The sequence below is a fragment of the Galeopterus variegatus genome, unplaced genomic scaffold, assembly GCF_000696425.1.
Source record: "Galeopterus variegatus unplaced genomic scaffold, G_variegatus-3.0.2 Scaffold322, whole genome shotgun sequence".
NCBI lineage: Eukaryota > Metazoa > Chordata > Mammalia > Dermoptera > Cynocephalidae > Galeopterus > Galeopterus variegatus.
Window position 1 is genome coordinate 280,823 of NW_007726433.1, and position 16,930 is coordinate 297,752.

A 16,930-nucleotide genomic window follows, 5' to 3' on the forward strand; every position below is an offset into this window, starting at 1 on the left:
TAGAGCAACTGAATAGACTTATTTTGCTCAGCAATTTGTCATGCCTCATGTGATGCACTGTATTTTCATTTCCACCCCAATCCACATAATGTTAAATCTGTTTTTATAGCACAATCATTTGTTTTCAATTCCTGGGTTGTATTTGTATTGTCTTCCCTTTCTTAATGAACATTTGCATTGTATTTATTCTGATTAGTGTAATTTCTGATTAGTAGAATTTGTAGCCATTTTGGCAATTAATGACACTTTCTTTTTCAACAGAGAAAAGGAAAAGAAAACTTAATGGAATCTATGTTACAATGCTCCCTGCTGCGAGGAGAGCCAGCTGATATGGTCAGCAGCTCCCTTTGTAGACCTTCTTCACTTCAAGTTGTTTCCGGACACATATGTAAGGTCGTTTCTCTGAGATCGGATACATATTGCAGAATATTTGACAATCTTTCATAAAAATTGGTCCAGAAAATAAGGAAAATATGGTTGAAATGTCTGGAAAAGAAGAGCAAAGTAGGAAAACATTATCTTTAGAAAGAAAGCTGAATGTAATAATAATAATAATAATAATAATAATAATAATAATAATAATAATAATAATAATAAGCCTCTTCGCTTCTGTCCTCACCTATCAGGCATCAATAGTTGCCTGTCAGGAAAATTGTAAGAGTAAGGCTGGGGATGCAAAATCTACTCGTATTTCAAGGAGGAATCATGACATTTTTGAAAAATTAGTAAACAAGAGGGAGTTCCCTTTTCTAATCGATCCTTATGTTCATAGTGGAATTTTTGTTGTTGTTGTCTCTCTTTCGGAGGCAGAATGTTCTATGAAGTGAAACAAAGGCAATAGGGGAAGAAATATTGTGCAAGAATTCTAGTTCAAGAGACTCAGGGCTGGCTTGAAAGTTTAAGAGGAGAGATTTCTTTCACAATCGCAAAATTCTAGGAGCAGTGGCATTAGCAGATGACAGTTTGAAAACAGTCCTTCCCACATAGCTCCCAAAGTTGTTACCTAAGAGGAGGACACGGCCAAACAAAATTTTAATAAGGATAAAATTGGCCTCTTGAAGAATAAAAGAAAAAAGTTTGTCAGTAAAAAGCAAACCCAGGATAGGCTATATTGTTAAGTGGTAAGCTGTATGGTGATAGTAAGAAAAATAAATTTATTTATATTGATTACAGTTATGTAAATAAATAAGTATGTAAATACACAGTGGCCTATCAGCAGCATCTGTGTACTCGACCTCAGGGACCAGGATGTTATTTCCACTAAATCTCATGAAGTATCTCACAGATAGCTAAGATGTTCATAGCAGCAAAACAATAAAACAGAATCTGATACCAAAATGATTCTTTCCAACACTGCAAAACTTTGGGGTAGAGTCTCACAGAACGAAAGGATTTTAAGGGCATTAAGTAGAAGATATATACATTTCCTTGGCAGAAGAGACTTAAGGAGATACCTATACATATCTCCTTATTCTTCCTTTTAAGATCTTCCACTTTGTTGTCTATTTTGTTGTTTTTCAAATTACCCTTAAAAAAAAAAAAAAAAAGATGAACGGTAAGGGGATCTTAACCCTTGACTTGGTGTTGTCAGCACCACGCTCTCCCAAGTGAGCGAACCGGCCATCCCTATATAGGGATCCAAACCCGTGGCCTTGGTGTTATCAGTGCCGCACCCTCCCAAGTGAGCCACGGGCTGGCCGTTCCAACTATCCTTTTTATAGAGAGGTTATTTTCTGGATCCTGATTGATTTGAGAAGCAACTAATAACTGGGATGTGCCTCTTCCTCTACATCTCCAGGAAAATGTGAGCTTAATTTCCTCCTGGAAGCTGCCATCCCTAACCTAGCCAGGAGAGCTTCCCTTTTTTTTTTTTTTTTTTCTTTTTAAAAAAAATTCTCACTTGCATTTTGCAGCATTGGTAAGACAACAGGAAGCACTGGGCTTCCTCTCCAGGGCATTGAGATGAAGAGATGTGCTCACCACATCAAAAACAGTAGCCAGAAAAGAGAGAAACACACCCACCCTCCAGAAAGCATGACCCTCTCACCCTCCTCTTTGCTCTCCGTGCCCTCCCCTGCTGGCTCCACTTCCCCCTCCGAGCCTCCAAGGCCCTATTGGGGTTGCACTGTTCAGGCCCCTCCAGGATTCAAGCCAACTTTATCCTCATTGAAATTTGGTTTGGCCATGTAGCTTTCCCATGCCCTCCTCTTAGAAAATGGTTTTTGGAGATCTGTAGGAAGGACTGTTTTCAAACTGTAATCTGATAATATCTCTTGAGATTTTGAGATTAGGCAGGAAGCTTCTTCTCTCAGTCTCAGCAACATGAGAGACACTATTGTGTCCTAAGGTTTAATCATTGACACAAACTGACTGGGTGTCAGAATTGCTATGTATGCTCTTACATGTAAAATGCTTTGCTGTATTGCCCTTAATTAGCTGAACACCCTTGAAATAAGCAAAAGGAGGGAGTATTGATTACAAACTCAATGTGTCCAGGGATAAGAGTTTTAAATATGACAGGAGTTTGGAATCTAGTTTTTATATGTCACATATTAAAGGATCTGGAGGTGGTGGGAGTGCAGAGCCGAGTGCATAAAAAATGGCCACAGGACCAAGAATAGCCAAAAAGCTGCTGAGGATAGTCATTGCATTGGCATGAAGATGAGATGATTAAAACAAAAGCTGTGCCTAGGATGAGTAAAAGACACAAGTGGTTCTTGGGAGCAATCATTAAATACTATGGTTTGAATGTCCCCTTCAAAACTCATGTTGCAATTTAATTGCCATTGTGACAATATTAAGAAGTAGCACCTTTAAGAGGTGATTAGGTCATGAGGGCTCTGTCCTCATCAATGCATTAATGCTGTTATTACAGAAATGGGTTAGTTATCATGGGAGTGGACTTCTGATAAAAAAGGGTAAGTCTGGCTGCCTTTCTCTCTCTGTCTCCTGGGCTCGCTTGCCTGTCTGCTTGCCACCTGGGATGGTGCAACAAGAAGACCCTCACCAGATGCTGAGCAGATGCTGGCACTGTGCCCTCGGACTTCCCAGCCCCCAGAACCAACAGCCAAATAATCTTCTTTTCTTTATAAATCACCCAGTCTGTGATATAATGTTATAGCAGCAGAAAATGGACCAAGACACTAAAGACAGTTTTTACTTATTTATTTATTTTCACTTCTTAGGAGAGTTTTATTTCTTCATTGATCCTGTATTTACAGGGGCCAGAAGGGTCAGGTTGTGCTCAGCCCAGAGAGAGGCAGCTGCCACACCTGCAAGCCCACCCAGTCACTACGTATGGATAAGGGGACTGCTTGGATCACCTGCAAAGCTATCTGGTAGAGGCCATGGGGCTATGTCTGGGGCCTGAGTTCCAGAGGCAGTGCTGAGCCTGTTACTCCTTGGCATCAAGCCCTCTGGGAACACGGGGGCTCCAACTGGTTTTCTTAATCCTGTTGTCCCCGACCTGAGTTCCTTGCAGAGGCTGAGGAAGCCAGTGTAGTAGGGAGAGCTGAGTAGTGCCACCAAGAAGACAGTTTTTTAAAAAGTCCTGTGAAGTATAACTCAAGAGAGACTCCAGCTGGGGTGCTGAGGCATGTGCATTGCGATCCTCCCCTACAAGTCTCCCCTGGGATTTAGCTGGCCCTCCTCTGCCATCCATGGTAATGCTAAAACCAAGAACTGCCTGAGCTCTCAGAGGACCTGAGGTGAAGGGTCAGTGTTATAACAACTCCTAAGTCTCTGTGTGAGTACAATGTCTATTGGTATTTTTCCTAATATTTCTTCCCTCAGAAATTGCATCTACAAAAGGTGGCCTCTGCATTTGAAAAACTTGGGCCAGGTGATTGTCCCAGGAACAGTCTCCTCCCAGGTGAGATGGTTTCCCAATTCAGTCTCCACACCCACAATGAATCATTAAAATCAGGGTGAAAACTAAAGTCCTCTTACATCAGCCTTTTGCCCTGATTGTTCAGCAGGAAGGTGTTGCATGGCTGAAGGAAGAGGGAGTTGAGTGAGGTACTTCCAAGCTACCACCAAATTGTGCTGCTGCCTTCTCAAGAGTCTCAGTTGAAGTGGGCGATGGTCAACCACTCTGGACTTCCTCATCTACACCCATATGAACCTTCTCCACATTTGCCATTTCATCCGCAAACATGTGCTGTTCAGCAACCACTAACTGCGTATGTGATAAGAGTTTGATAGACTTGATAAAGAGGTCAAGGTGCTGAAGCTGCTTTCTTTTTTTTTTTTTTTAAAAAAGATGACCAGTAAGGGGATCTTAACCCTTGACTTGGTGTTGTCAGCACCACGCTCAGCCAGTGAGCAAACCGGCCATCCCTATATGGGATCTGAACCCGGGGCCTTGGTGTTATCAGCACCGCACTCTCCCGAGTGAGCCATGGGCCGGCCCTAAAGCTGCTTTCTTTTTTTTTTTTTTAAAAAAAGATGACCAGTAAGGGGATCTTAACCCTTGACTTGGTGTTGTCAGCACCACGCTCAGCCAGTGAGCAAACCGGCCATCCCTATATGGGATCTGAACCCGGGGCCTTGGTGTTATCAGCACCGCACTCTCCCGAGTGAGCCATGGGCCGGCCCTGAAGCTGCTTTCTTTTCTTTAGCATAGTCCTAATGTCTTTACCGCAGTTACCTATGACCTTGAGCAAAATCTTAACTTAATCATAGCCAAGGGTTTTCCCCAAGATTACGTAAAATTATTTGTATAAAGCACTTAGCACAAAATAAGTGCTTGGTAATTGCTGATGCGGATGAAGCACAAGAAGACGAGTAGTTAGTGAGGAATATTTTTTTATGACACTTTTTTCCTAGCTCCATCGTCTGTTTCCTTTGGCCATCATTCACACCCACACACTTTTCAAGAAGGTCTCCAAGGCTGGAAACTTCTCCCACCCTAATTTGAGTAAAATGTAAGTATATGTGTAATACGATGAGATGTCTACCTTCTTCACGTCCACCTTCTTCCTCATGGCCTCCCACAATGAATCAGAGGGACACCACCTTTGCGGGGCTGGCTTTCCCAGCTCTGGCTGCATTCTCAGCATTCTGTGGCTGCCCGATGCAAGTGATGGGATTTCTCTGACTTGGTATTACTAAATAAATAACCAGCTGCCTCACTCAGAGTCCCAGCAGAAACCAGATGCCACATTCAAACAATGTTAACTCGAGGAGGATTTATAAAGGGACTATTTACCAAGGGGAGAGGAGGAAAAGGCAAACCACTAAGAATAATGCAATTACACAGGGCTGGTGAGACAGAGCTGTTACCAGTCCCTTGGCCCAGAGGGGAGGGACCAGTGGAGTGAGTGGTTCTTAGAACCCCAAGACATAGATCTGTGTACAAAGGGCCACCTTGAGAGAAATGTGACCTTTGGTTGATAGATGCAGCCAGCTGGAGACAAATCCATAGGGAGGAGTCAGGAGAACAAATACCCCGACTCACTTTCCTCCTTTTCTCTAATCTGCCAAGGCTCCTCCTTCACCAAGTACAACTGGAAGTGAGAGGGAAAGGGAGCCCACTGAGGTCAGCCTCCTGGGCAGGGTGGAGAAGGGTGGAGAATGATTCTGGAGGGGCAAATGAAAGTTATCTTTCACTTTAAATGAATAAAAGTGGACTGTGCATGGATCAATGTTGATCGATGACCAGTGATATGAACCGAGTATTATATTTATATAATTCTTTGCAGCTGGGATCCTTAAAAAAATCAGTTGACCCTAACTTATATTGTGCCTCTATAAAAACCTCAAACTTTTCTTTTATGACCAGATTTTCAAAATCTGAAATACTGTCACGCATGTTAGCAGACGACTCTCTGACATTATTTATCTTGAATTCTGAGTATTCTCCTGTCTAAACATTCTGGCATGTGGCAACCAGGGGTGGCCCCCCACTTCCCACTCACTGAGGGAGAACGACTTGGTGCTCAGTCTAGCTGGATGGAAGGTCTTAGGCAGACAACCATTCTGATCCCACTGGGGAACTCTGGTAACAGGCTCTGTGGGTCCTTCCCTCTCCAGTATCCTATGAGTGAACATTAGAGCGTACTGTCTGTCTCCTGCAGGTGGACATAGGGGTGGGCAAAGCATGGCAAAGGTACAGAATTTGCTGGAAAAACCACAGCCCAGGACTGAAAGCAGAAATACACCTGCCCTATCCATTCTCCTCACCATACCGAAAGACACTTAAGAATTAGCCTTTGGACACTAACAATGCAATGAACTAGTAAGGAAAGCCCACAGCCTTCTGAGCTCTATCCGAACTTCTCAGTGTGCCATTCTGCCAGGCTGGTCCCTAAGAACAGGAAGAGTGAGTGGTCAGCTGCACATTGTGACCTGAGGGGTTTCAAAAAGGCCTCTCCAGTCTACCTCTCCTGCTGGCCAGAGGTTCTGTCTGAAGTTTCCATCATCTGAGTCATTCCTTTATGCAAGAATTTGCTTCCAGAAATCCTCTGCTAAAATGTACATGCTGCCGGGCCGGCCCGTGGCTCACTCGGTAGAGTGCGGTGCTAATAACACCAAGGCCCCGGGTTCGGATCCCACATAGGGATGGCCGGTTCGCTCACTGGCTGAGCGTGGTGCTGACAACACCAAGTCAAGGGTTAAGATCCCCTTACCGGTCAACTTAAAAAAAAAAAAAAATGTACATGCTGCCTAAAAGGATATGGCACTTATTTTTCATTCTTTTTGTCTATTCAGCATCGCACTTCCCTTCCCATGTTTTGAGAACTCTGCCCCTTAAGAGTATTTGGAGAAGCAGAGCCCATCTTCTACCATAGACATGTCACCAAAAGGCACAACATTGCTGTCCTACCCCTACGTGTAGCCAGGGCAGGGGGCTCATGACATAAGGTCCACCAACTGTGCACTTGCTTCAGACTGCACATCAAGAGCCAGTGACACAGACAGCAGCGTTGATTTCGGCAGTAGATAACTACGGTGACAGCGATCCTATGGCAGGGGCAAACCATGGAGTACACTATTAAGGGGTGGCTGCTGTCATGTACTCACAGTTGTTGCCTAGGGCATGGTTTGGGCTGTGGCCCCAACTGCTGCCTAGCATCCCCTGTTCCTGTCCATTTTCCAAGCCTGTTCCTCAGGCTTCCCAGAGAGTCTAGAGCTTCCCAAATCCTTTTACTAAATTCCCATGCTGCTTAAATCAGACAGAATCATTTTCAGTTGCAAGAAACCAAGAGCACTGACTGATACACATTAACTCATGAGAAGCCATAAATGTGCCAGCCACAGATAGAGTCATTTGTCTAATTAGCTGGTTTTCATTTCAGGAAACAGCAAGACTCCAGGGAAAGGGTTTCTGTTGATGGGGGAGGAAACCAGGAGAGTCTGATCTTACAGGCATTGACTGGGGCTTTCCCAGAAGGACTGGATAGAGGCTTCAAGGCAAACTGAGGGACATCCAAGGCTGGGCAGTGCAGGATGGAGAGAAACATGTTGACAGGAAAGGTGGGGTTACAATAAGGGCAAAATCTAATGGGGCTGCCTCTAATGCTATTCAGTGTGGAGCCTTCTTTATACCCCTGTAGAGCAACCAAGGGAAGTTTCTGTTTTGTCAAAGCAAGACCACTGATTTTTATCTTTCTTTTGCCTAAACATTTCCGATGACATTGAATCTGCATGGTAATAGCAATCATTTGGGGTTTCTTTCCTCTCTCCTTCCCCCCTCCCCCACTGCATGTAATCACTTTATGATGTAATCAGTGGGGATAAAAAGTTCAATGACTATGGAAATTCTAAATTATCAAAAGGGCAGGAACTGTGTCTGTATTATCTTTTCCCCCAGACAGGAGCACAGAGTTGTTCACCATTCATTGAAGGAACAGGGGGAGAAAGGAAACTGGGAATCTAGTGAGTACAGAACATCTGCTAAGAAGTTGTTCGTGATTTTTTTTGTGAAGAATAAGGGTGGTCCACAAGTTGGCAGAATTCACTCCTTTCTGTGTTTCTCTTAACTTTCCCTCAGAACAAGGTGTTTCGTTTACTGAGTGAATAAACTCAGGGTCCAGTTATTGTTCTCTTAGCTTCTCTACGGAAGAGTCATGCCTGTCTACCAGAGGCTGCAGGTATGAATCCAGGGCACCTGGAAAGGAACCTGCCCCAAGCCCATCCGACGGCAGTGACAACACAAGCCAACCAACACCGGAGGCGAGTCCTCATCTCCTGGCAGAACCTCCAGCCGTGCTTTGAAATTCTTGTGTTTGGTGAATCCCCAGGGGACTGACTCTTACCACCCTTAGGATGTGCTCCTAGGGTTGTTTTTGGTGTAGGATGGCACTGAACTGCCACTCGTTCACCAAGGGAAGGACACTGAAAAATAATCTAAGTGAAACCACAAAAGAACAATAGGAAAAGAAAACAATGAGTCATATTTGGCTAAAAAAATATTTATGAGACATGTTTTTTATTTCATAGAATGTCATTTAATAAATATTTTACCATGATGCCGAAGATGTATCATAAGGATGGAGGAAGAACTTAGGACTAAGGGGTGGAAACCTTTTAAATTTAAATTTTTTTTTTTTTTTAAAGATGACCGGAAAAGGGATCTTAACCCTTGACCTGGAGTTATCAGCACCACACTCTCCTGAGTGAGCCACAGGCCGGCCCCTTAAATTTTAATTTAAACCTCAATTAATCAGACATGGCCTCTGAATCAGATCCTGAAATCTAGCTGAGAAAGTGTCCTTATATGCACAGACCAAATTTCTAACCATGGCATGTAGCCAGGTCAGTATATGGAGGACCAGTGGCAGCGGCTCTTGATTACCTGGAGTAGAGGCTTCTTAAAAGTGAGGAAGATGATGGTGCAGGCCACCAGCAGGGTGAGGCAGCTGGGGAGAATGAGCACGAGGTAGAGCAGGCCCATGTCCACCCGCTCCCACTTACAGTCCTGGGCCACGCCCCCAGGCAGCTCCATCACACGGATGACCTTGGAGGAGAGGTTGCAAGTGACCATGGCCAAGTCAGCGACCGTCTGCAGGCGCTGCAGGGCCCCCCAGCCCTCCACCCCACAGCAGTCATATGGATTCTGACTGAGGTAGATGGTCTGCAGATTTCTCAAGAGCTGCTCAGACACAACCCTCTGGGGAAGGGCTGTGAGCAAGTTTCTGCGGAGATCCAGGGTCTGCAGGGCCAGGCTGCCCCCAAACCTTGGGAAGCTGGTCAAGCAATTTCCCGACAGATCCAAGTCCCTCAGATTCCTAAACCCAGAGAAATCCAACTCAGTGAAGCTGGAACTGAGGCCCACGTTCTTGAGAGACAGGACCTGTAACATGGGGGCAATATCCCGCAGTGGGGTGATGCTCCCGTTCAGAATCCCCCAGTTGCTGGACAGGTCTAAGTGAGTGAGGGAGGTCCCCTGGAATGGGCAGTCTTGTAATGCCCCCAGCCCACAGCCCTCCAAAGAGAGGCTCCTCAAAGATGCCATATTCCTGAAATCCACACAGCTGGGGGGGCCCACTGGGTCTAAGGGAACTGGCCGGGGACAAAGAGAGATCTGATTGTGGCTCATGTCAATTGTAGTGATGTTACTGGCACTAGCAAAAAGGCCAGTGGGGACACCTAGTAGCTGGTTGGAGCTCAGGTTGAACAAGCGGAGACTCCTGAGGCAGCCCGTGAGCCCTGGAGCCAAGTGCAGCTGTGACAGCTGGTTGTGGCTCAGGTCCAGTTCAGTGAGCGCCCCAGGGGGGTCGTGCTCCCGGATGTGGAGCGTCATCAGGCAATTCTGGTTGAGGTTCAGGTGGGAGAGGGAGGGCATTTTCTTCAGGAAGCCATCAGGCAGGTACTGAAACTGGTTCTGGCTCATGTCTAGAAAGCGGAGATCTGAGAGGTCACTGGAGGCAAACTCTTCCCAGAGGTTGACGGTGGTGACATTGGTCACATTGCCGTCCACAAGGAGGAACTGGGCCACCATCTCCTGCGGTGAGGAGGTGTTGTACAAGTCTCTGTAGAAGCCCATGTTGTTGTCCCGCAGCAGGAGGGTGTGCAGCTTGCTGCACTGGGGCAGGAGTGGGAAAAACAGCAGCTGGTTGTGAGACAAGTCCAGAGTCTCCAGCTCAAAGGCAGCCTGTTCCTCAGATGCCAGGAACCACTCCAGGACATTGTAGCTGACATTGAGCAGCCGCAGCTGTGTGAGGCTGAAGTCCACGATGCAGGGAAGGTTGTTATAGGCCAGATTGAGATGCCTCAGCTCAGTCAAGCCATCAAAAGCACCACCCTCAATCTCAAAGATATAGTTCCTCTGCAAATCCAGTTCCCTGAGGTGCCCCAGGCCCTCAAAGACTGAGTCATCAAGTCTCATGATGGTGTTCCTTGCCAGGGACACAGACTCCAGCGAGGAGAGGTTCTGGAGCATGAGGGTTGCCATGTCTTCAGTCAGGGAGTTTCCTGACAGGTCCAGCCTTTGCAGGCCCTGCAGGGTATGCAGAGCAGCTGCCGTCTCTTTGTAGTTCTCTGAGAGGCAGTTGTCAGCCAGAGCCAGACTGCGCAGGTGGTTTTGCTCCCTGAAGGCACCACGGCCAACACGTTCCAGGTGGCAGCTGTGTAGGCTGAGGCTCTCCAGGAGAGGGTAAGGCTGGAGGGAGTGATTCCACAGGGTCTTGAGAGGGTTGGCATCCAGGATGAGCGTCTGGGAGTGGGGCGGGAGGATGCTGGGCACTGAAGCGAGGTTCTGCCCTTGACAGTCAGCAACTCCACCTACCTAGGTCCAAAATCACACTGGTCAGCAGTGGGGAGGCCTTGAGGCAGAGATTTATGCACACAAACTTAGTTCATTTGTTGGACTGCCCATGCAACTGCTGGAATGGTTCTAGAGATCATAATTTTTAGTATAGGATAAGAAAATATTCTTTACCTTCACACTTAAGTAGTCAGGTAGGAGCTGAGTTCCAGGCCTCACTTAAAAAGCAGAGTGTTAGAGAAGATCTGAGCAACTGTTCATTAGGTGCCAAGAAGTGACAACTGTACTAAAACAGTTTGGTTTTAACTGTAGGGATTGAGGACCAGATCTCTACCTGGATTTTAACCCTACCTTTACCTGCGTGACCTTGGGTAAATAATTTAGCCTAAATTTTTTATTTCCCCTGAAAAATGGAGACAAAAATAGTACCTACTTTAGAGGATTGCTATGAGATTAAACCAGTGGCTGCACATGAAGAGCTTAGCACAGTGCCTGGCATGCAGTGGGCACTGGGTAAATGGTAAGGGGTACCACTATGACATGGTACCTGCCCAGCAACCTGAAGTGCTGTGGCATCTTCATTTCACCCAAAGAAATTTTGCCTGGGAGGCTCCCCTACATTCTGGACTGATAAATATTATAGCTTAAAAACCTGTCCATACAGAGAAGTGAAGTGGGTCTGGAGGGGAGATGTGAGGAACCAGAGGCAGTGCAGGGACTGCAGCCCAGGGCTAAGAGCCCCCAATTCAGTGCTCTTCCTGAATGCTGTCCTACTACAATTGTGCCATGTAAGGTGGCAGGAGGGATGGGTGACCCAGATCCTACTGCAGAAATCACACAAGCCAGGATACTTTAACTCAGCCCCATGTTTTGCAAAATTGGCAAAAAACAATCAGCCATAGGATGTCAGTTAGTTGTCCAGGAAAAACGTTTGAAGTGATAAGACAGAAAAGTGATGGCATTCCTTTCTCCAGATTGGTCTTATTGAAGACAGACCAGTGATTGCCTAAAATTGTGGCCCAATCCTAGAGGGCAAGTGGAGTACTGGAACAGGGGAGAATAATCCTCAGAGAAAGGAAGAACACAGGTTTGGAGAGAAGACAAATTCAAGTCTGAATTTCAGCTCTGTCACTTCTTAGCTTTGGACCCTATGCAAGGAATTAACCTCTTGGAGCCTCAAGTTCTTTATCTGGTTATTAAAATAAAACCTTCTAATAATTAAAAATCGATACTGTATTGAAATATAGAAAACTTCAGTAATCTCAGCCTCTCCCTCAGAGGAACACCACTAACCTTTTGTTACATCTCCTTCTGCCTCTTTTCTAAAAATATTGCCCTACCTTTTTTTTTTAAACAAAAATAAGACCCTACTCTACAAACTGTTCAGTAATCTACTTCCTTTCCCTTCCATAATATATAATAGACATATTGCCTTGGCAGTAAAAGTAAATTGGATCCCATTCTTTTTAGGAACTGTGTCAGCTCATTGCATGAATAGCACGGTGGCTGAGAGCAGGAGTTCCAGGGTTGGTTCATCTTGGCTTGGCTTTTTTTTTCCGTTTATTTATTTATTAATATTATTATTATTTTACATTCTAAGATGTCGTTGCAGAGCATTTGGGAGGGAGTGGGAGAGGGGAAGGAGGAGGGACTTAGGGTGGAAGGAAGGAGGAGGGTGTGGTTGAGGCCCACGGGACCCCTCTCATTCCAGGAGGGGAGACGAGGGGCTTCCTTGGCTCGGCATTTTATCAAGTGGGTGGCCTCGGGTTGATTACCTAAACAGCTGGGACCTCCATTACCCTACCTGTGAAAAGGAAATCATACTTGTAATTTTCTCATGGGTTATTTTATTTTATTTATTTATTTATTTTGGAGGATTGAGTGTGCTTATTCATGTCAAACACATTTATGATGCTTACTAAATGTTAGCTATAATTATTAGCATGATCTAATTAATTAATCCCCTATTGTAGAGCATTGGAGTTGTTTCTAATTTCCATATGAGCATTAGAATTAATTTCTCAAGTTTCTTCCACATTTCTCCTCCCCTTAAAAAAGTCTTTGGAATTTTGATTGGGATTGAATTATAATTTATAAATTAATTTGGGGGAGAACTTACATCTTTACAAAGTTGAATCTCCCCACCCAGAAACAAGGTGTATTTCTTTATTTAAGTAAGTGTTGGTCTCCCCCTCTGGGGGGACTCTCTGGAGAACGTTGTGGTTAGGGGTTTTCCTCATGCTGTGAAATGCTATTGCACCACAACTGCTGCAGTTGTGGGGGTCACACTTCTGCAATTCCCTGCAGCCCCACTGAAGGGCTTGCAAAGGACTACATGGCCATCAGAGTCCCAGAAAACCTCACCATGTTCACTTTATTGTAATGTCAATGGCTAATACAATGAAGGGCAATGGAGGGTACCTGGACTCTTGAACTCAGTCCTCAATTCAGAAGAGCCACAGGAAGTCCACTCTTTGAGCTCCCTGGAAGCCAAGTCCCTACTCCTGCCCACTGGGCCAGAGAGGAGCAGGCAGGGAGTCTAGCCTGAACCCTGCAAGGCTGTCAAAGAATTTACACTTTATTCTCTCCTCTGTACCTGGTAACCCCTGAACAGCTACTGTGATGTTAATCTTTTATGGCCTCTGTAAAGGGATGGTGGATGTCAAATGTAGCAGAGATTAATAAGAATATTTATGATAATAGATAAAACACATAGCACTTACTACACACCAGGCACTATCTTTAGTGCTTTATATATATATTAACTCATTTAACCATCATAGCAACTCAGTGCTGTCGTATTATTGTTTGGCATTATCCCCTCTATATTTTACAGATGAGTAAACTATGGCACAGAGTGGCCCCAGTGTCAGCAGCTAATAAGTGGTGGGGCTGGGGTTTAAACCTCCTCAGTCTGGCTCATAACCCCTACACCATACTGGAGTACACTCTAGCACACTGGTTAGAGGCTACTACAAGTGGTTAAGAACCAGGAAAGCTGGGTTTTTAAGATTAGTCAGTTTTAAGAACACATTCTTGAAAGTAAGTATTAGCCCTGATATCCAATTGGTCTTCCCAGTGCCTGATATATAATAGGGCTCAAGGAATGTTCATTAAATGTATAAACATTTAAGCAGCCTTTTTATATCATTGAGTTACAGGAAAAGGAAAAAACTTTTGGAAACGTGCTCAATTATAACCCAAGTCTGTTTCCACATATAGGTTGAAAGCCCTGGAGAAGGTAAGTGTAAAGGCTCAGGTATCTACTCTCTGGAACTTCTTAAGCTTAAGCATAGTCAAGATTGTTGCTCTGCAGGGCAGCAGGGGCTGCGTGTTCTCATACAGCTGTTTAGGCGTTTGCTGTCGGCTCATACACACACTCCGAGGCAGGGCTTCTCCAACTTTAATGTGCCTTATATGCAGATATTCTGACACCACTAGTGGAGCTCAGTCATCCAGATTTTTAACAAGTCTTCTTGTTCCAGGCGACTGACCTAGGCCTGTCTCTGGGGCCTCCTGTCTTCAGCAGGTATAACAAAGTTGGGGCGGGGGCTGCCTGAGCTTTCCCAGGCATCATCTTAAAAACCTTTGGTTAAAAAACAGCTCGCACATGGCATTGCGCTAGGCAGGTACAGAGTGATTAGGACTCATTCATTCTCTGCGCTTCTTGACTGACAATCCATCAGCTTTCCAAAATGGACCAAACCTTGGCAGGGCAGGATCGACAGACAGTTCACGGTTTGAGGGAAAACTCACCAACTTGCAGCCCCCGTGGGAAGCTGCTGTGGCTGTTCCGCTTCTGCTCTTCCATTCCACCGTCAAGAAGTGAAAACCCAGGCAGAGCCAAAGGGGCAGCAACTCCATCTCAAGTGCAGCCCTGCGGGCAGGGGGGAGAGGAGAAGCAAGAGAAGGACATCTCAGAGGGCTGCTTTGTATTCGGTAGAAGGAGCCAGTTCCTAATTATGTCTGGTCTTAGAGGCCCACAGCTACATGGAGGTGGAAACTCACAGATTGTATTCAAATACCTCAACTTGTCCTGCACTTTCATCCTTTCCCTGAAACTGATGACAAGAACTCATTTTCATTTTGCCTCTATCATTTGAGGGACAGGTGGTTGAACACATAGCACAGAAGAGAGAAGCAAAGGACTCGAGTAACCAGGTCTCAAGTCACCTGGAGCTGCCCATGTTCTGTAGTTCTGCTGAAGTTTTCCTCCCTTCTGCTCAAGCCTTCCTGACACATCACATGAGCTTAATAAACATTTGCTGAATGAATGAACAAATGTAGGGTGAACTGGGATTGAAATACTAATTGTAAGGGCCGGCCCCTGGCTCACTTGGAAGAGTGTGGTGCTGACAACACCAAGTCAAGGGTTAAGATCCCCTTACCAGTCCTCTTAAAAAAAAAAAAAAAGAAGAAGAAAAGAAAAGAAGAAATACTAATTGTAAGGGCCGGCCCCTGGCTCACTTGGAAGAGTGGGGTGCTGACAACACCAAGTCAAGGGTTAAGATCCCCTTACCAGTCATCTTAAAAAAAAAAAAAAAAGAAGAAGAAAAGAAAAGAAGAAATACTAATTGTAGCCGCTGGTCCTGTAGAATTACTAATTGTCTTGCTGACATGAGCCTTTTAGAAAAGTGTAAATCTTATTGGTTAACTCAATGTGAATACAGCCCTTTGAAAAAAGGATTTATATTTTGCCTGGATGGGGAAAAAACAGAGGGGAAAATGAAAAAGCAATCTTCAGATATAATAAAGATTGTTGATGAAGTGTGGTCATCAGCCCTCTTGCTTGCTCAGTGCACAACAGAACAGCAGTCATGAGAAGGCTTAAAATTATACATATATCAACAGAATTTTAGTATTAAGAGGAAACATAAGAGAAATGGGATATCCCTGACCATCACATGTTTACAGGGGAATAGACAAAGGCCCAGAGAAATAATGGCCTATTCAAGGTTTCAGATCAACTTATTGGCAGGGCTGAGAGCAGTGCCCAGGTCTCCCTCCCTGAGCTTCAGGTGAGTAACCAGGGTAAGTTCTCTCCCTGTAGGTGATGTTACATTGACCACCTTCCTGCAGGGAGACTTTATAGCCTACTGGCAACCCTTCCCAGCTCTGCACTCTTCGGAATCAGAGGCAAGTGGCTGGCCCCAGCATTTCATCTCCTGCATGTCACCTGGGAAGGACCACAGTGTCTGCTCTTCAGTCTTCTCCTGGGCCAGCAGCATTAGCGCCAACAGGAATCTCCTCACCTATTCCGTTGCGGCTGGCTGCCTGACATGTCTAGGCTGTCTTAAGCCCCTTCCTCTTTCCCTTTCTTCAAATAAGTTTATGCATCTCAAAGGCTAATTTTAACTTACTGGTAAGATTTAAATGCTCACCACTGAAAACAGTCTAACAAAAGCTAAGTGAAACCAGCTAAGTCAACTTTAACCTTCACTGTGGGTCAGGCTGACTCTCTTTACCAGAGAGAGAACCCCCAATTGTGAATTCATCAGCACTTGCCGGACACTGGGAATCCCCTTCCAGCCCCTCCTTCTGTTTCTGCACCTGTACAGGAATTATTAGCTCATGGCCTGCGCAGGGCACAGATGGCAAATGCAAAGCCATATGGGCTTCTGTGCTCACATCCTCCCCTCACCCCCCGAAACCTTGAGATAAAGTTGCCAGATTTAGCAAATTACAAGACAGTATTTGAATGTCAGATACGTACTTATACAGGACCATTGTTTATTGCACATTCAAATTTTACTGGGTGTCCTGAATTATACTGAGGAGAGATAAGGAGATGGGAACTGTGGACAAACTCCCTCCCTCACCCCCTCTGTCAGTCTCGGGGTGGCACATGCTGCTGTGACTCCGATCTTTTTAAAAGAGCCAGCCCTGTATATTGAAATACCGGATCTAGATGTATACAGGGCAAGAGTGCAATTTCTTCAGGGAGAATGTACCTCTTCAGACTGGAATGCTGGATAGGCCTGTTGTCACTTATCCCCAGGAGTGTAATTTCAGTTTCTGGGTCACCAAGAAATTTGCAGATTTAAAACATATCCCTCCTTCCTCCTAAACTCAGTCAACCAGCTCAGAAAAACTCTTGCTGTGCCTCCTAGGCAACTCTTTCTGGCACAAAGCAGAAGGATATCATGGGAAGGTTATGGAATTTGGAACCAGACTGTCCAGAGTTTGAATTCTGGCTCCATTATTTGTTGTTTGTCCTTGAGC

General features: G+C 45.2%; 1 protein-coding gene across 2 annotated transcripts in view; it reads right to left on the minus strand.

Moving 5' to 3' along the window:
- Positions 1-425: 425 nt before the first annotated feature.
- NRROS (negative regulator of reactive oxygen species) overlaps positions 426-16,930 on the minus strand; it is a 34,315-nt gene continuing 17,810 nt past the window's right edge. The window contains exons 1-2 of one of the 2 annotated variants that reach the window (XR_550134.1): positions 14,465-14,544; positions 426-486 (exon numbers count right to left, since the gene is read on the minus strand). Coding sequence is in view for 1 of the 2 variants with exons in the window: in XM_008567469.1 (XP_008565691.1) it covers positions 8,759-10,729; positions 14,465-14,572 (2,079 nt within the window). In the remaining variant the exon portion in view is untranslated. Of the gene's footprint in view, positions 487-8,618; positions 10,730-14,464; positions 14,586-16,930 lie in introns of those variants that run through there. The other variant, XM_008567469.1, reaches the window with a different exon arrangement.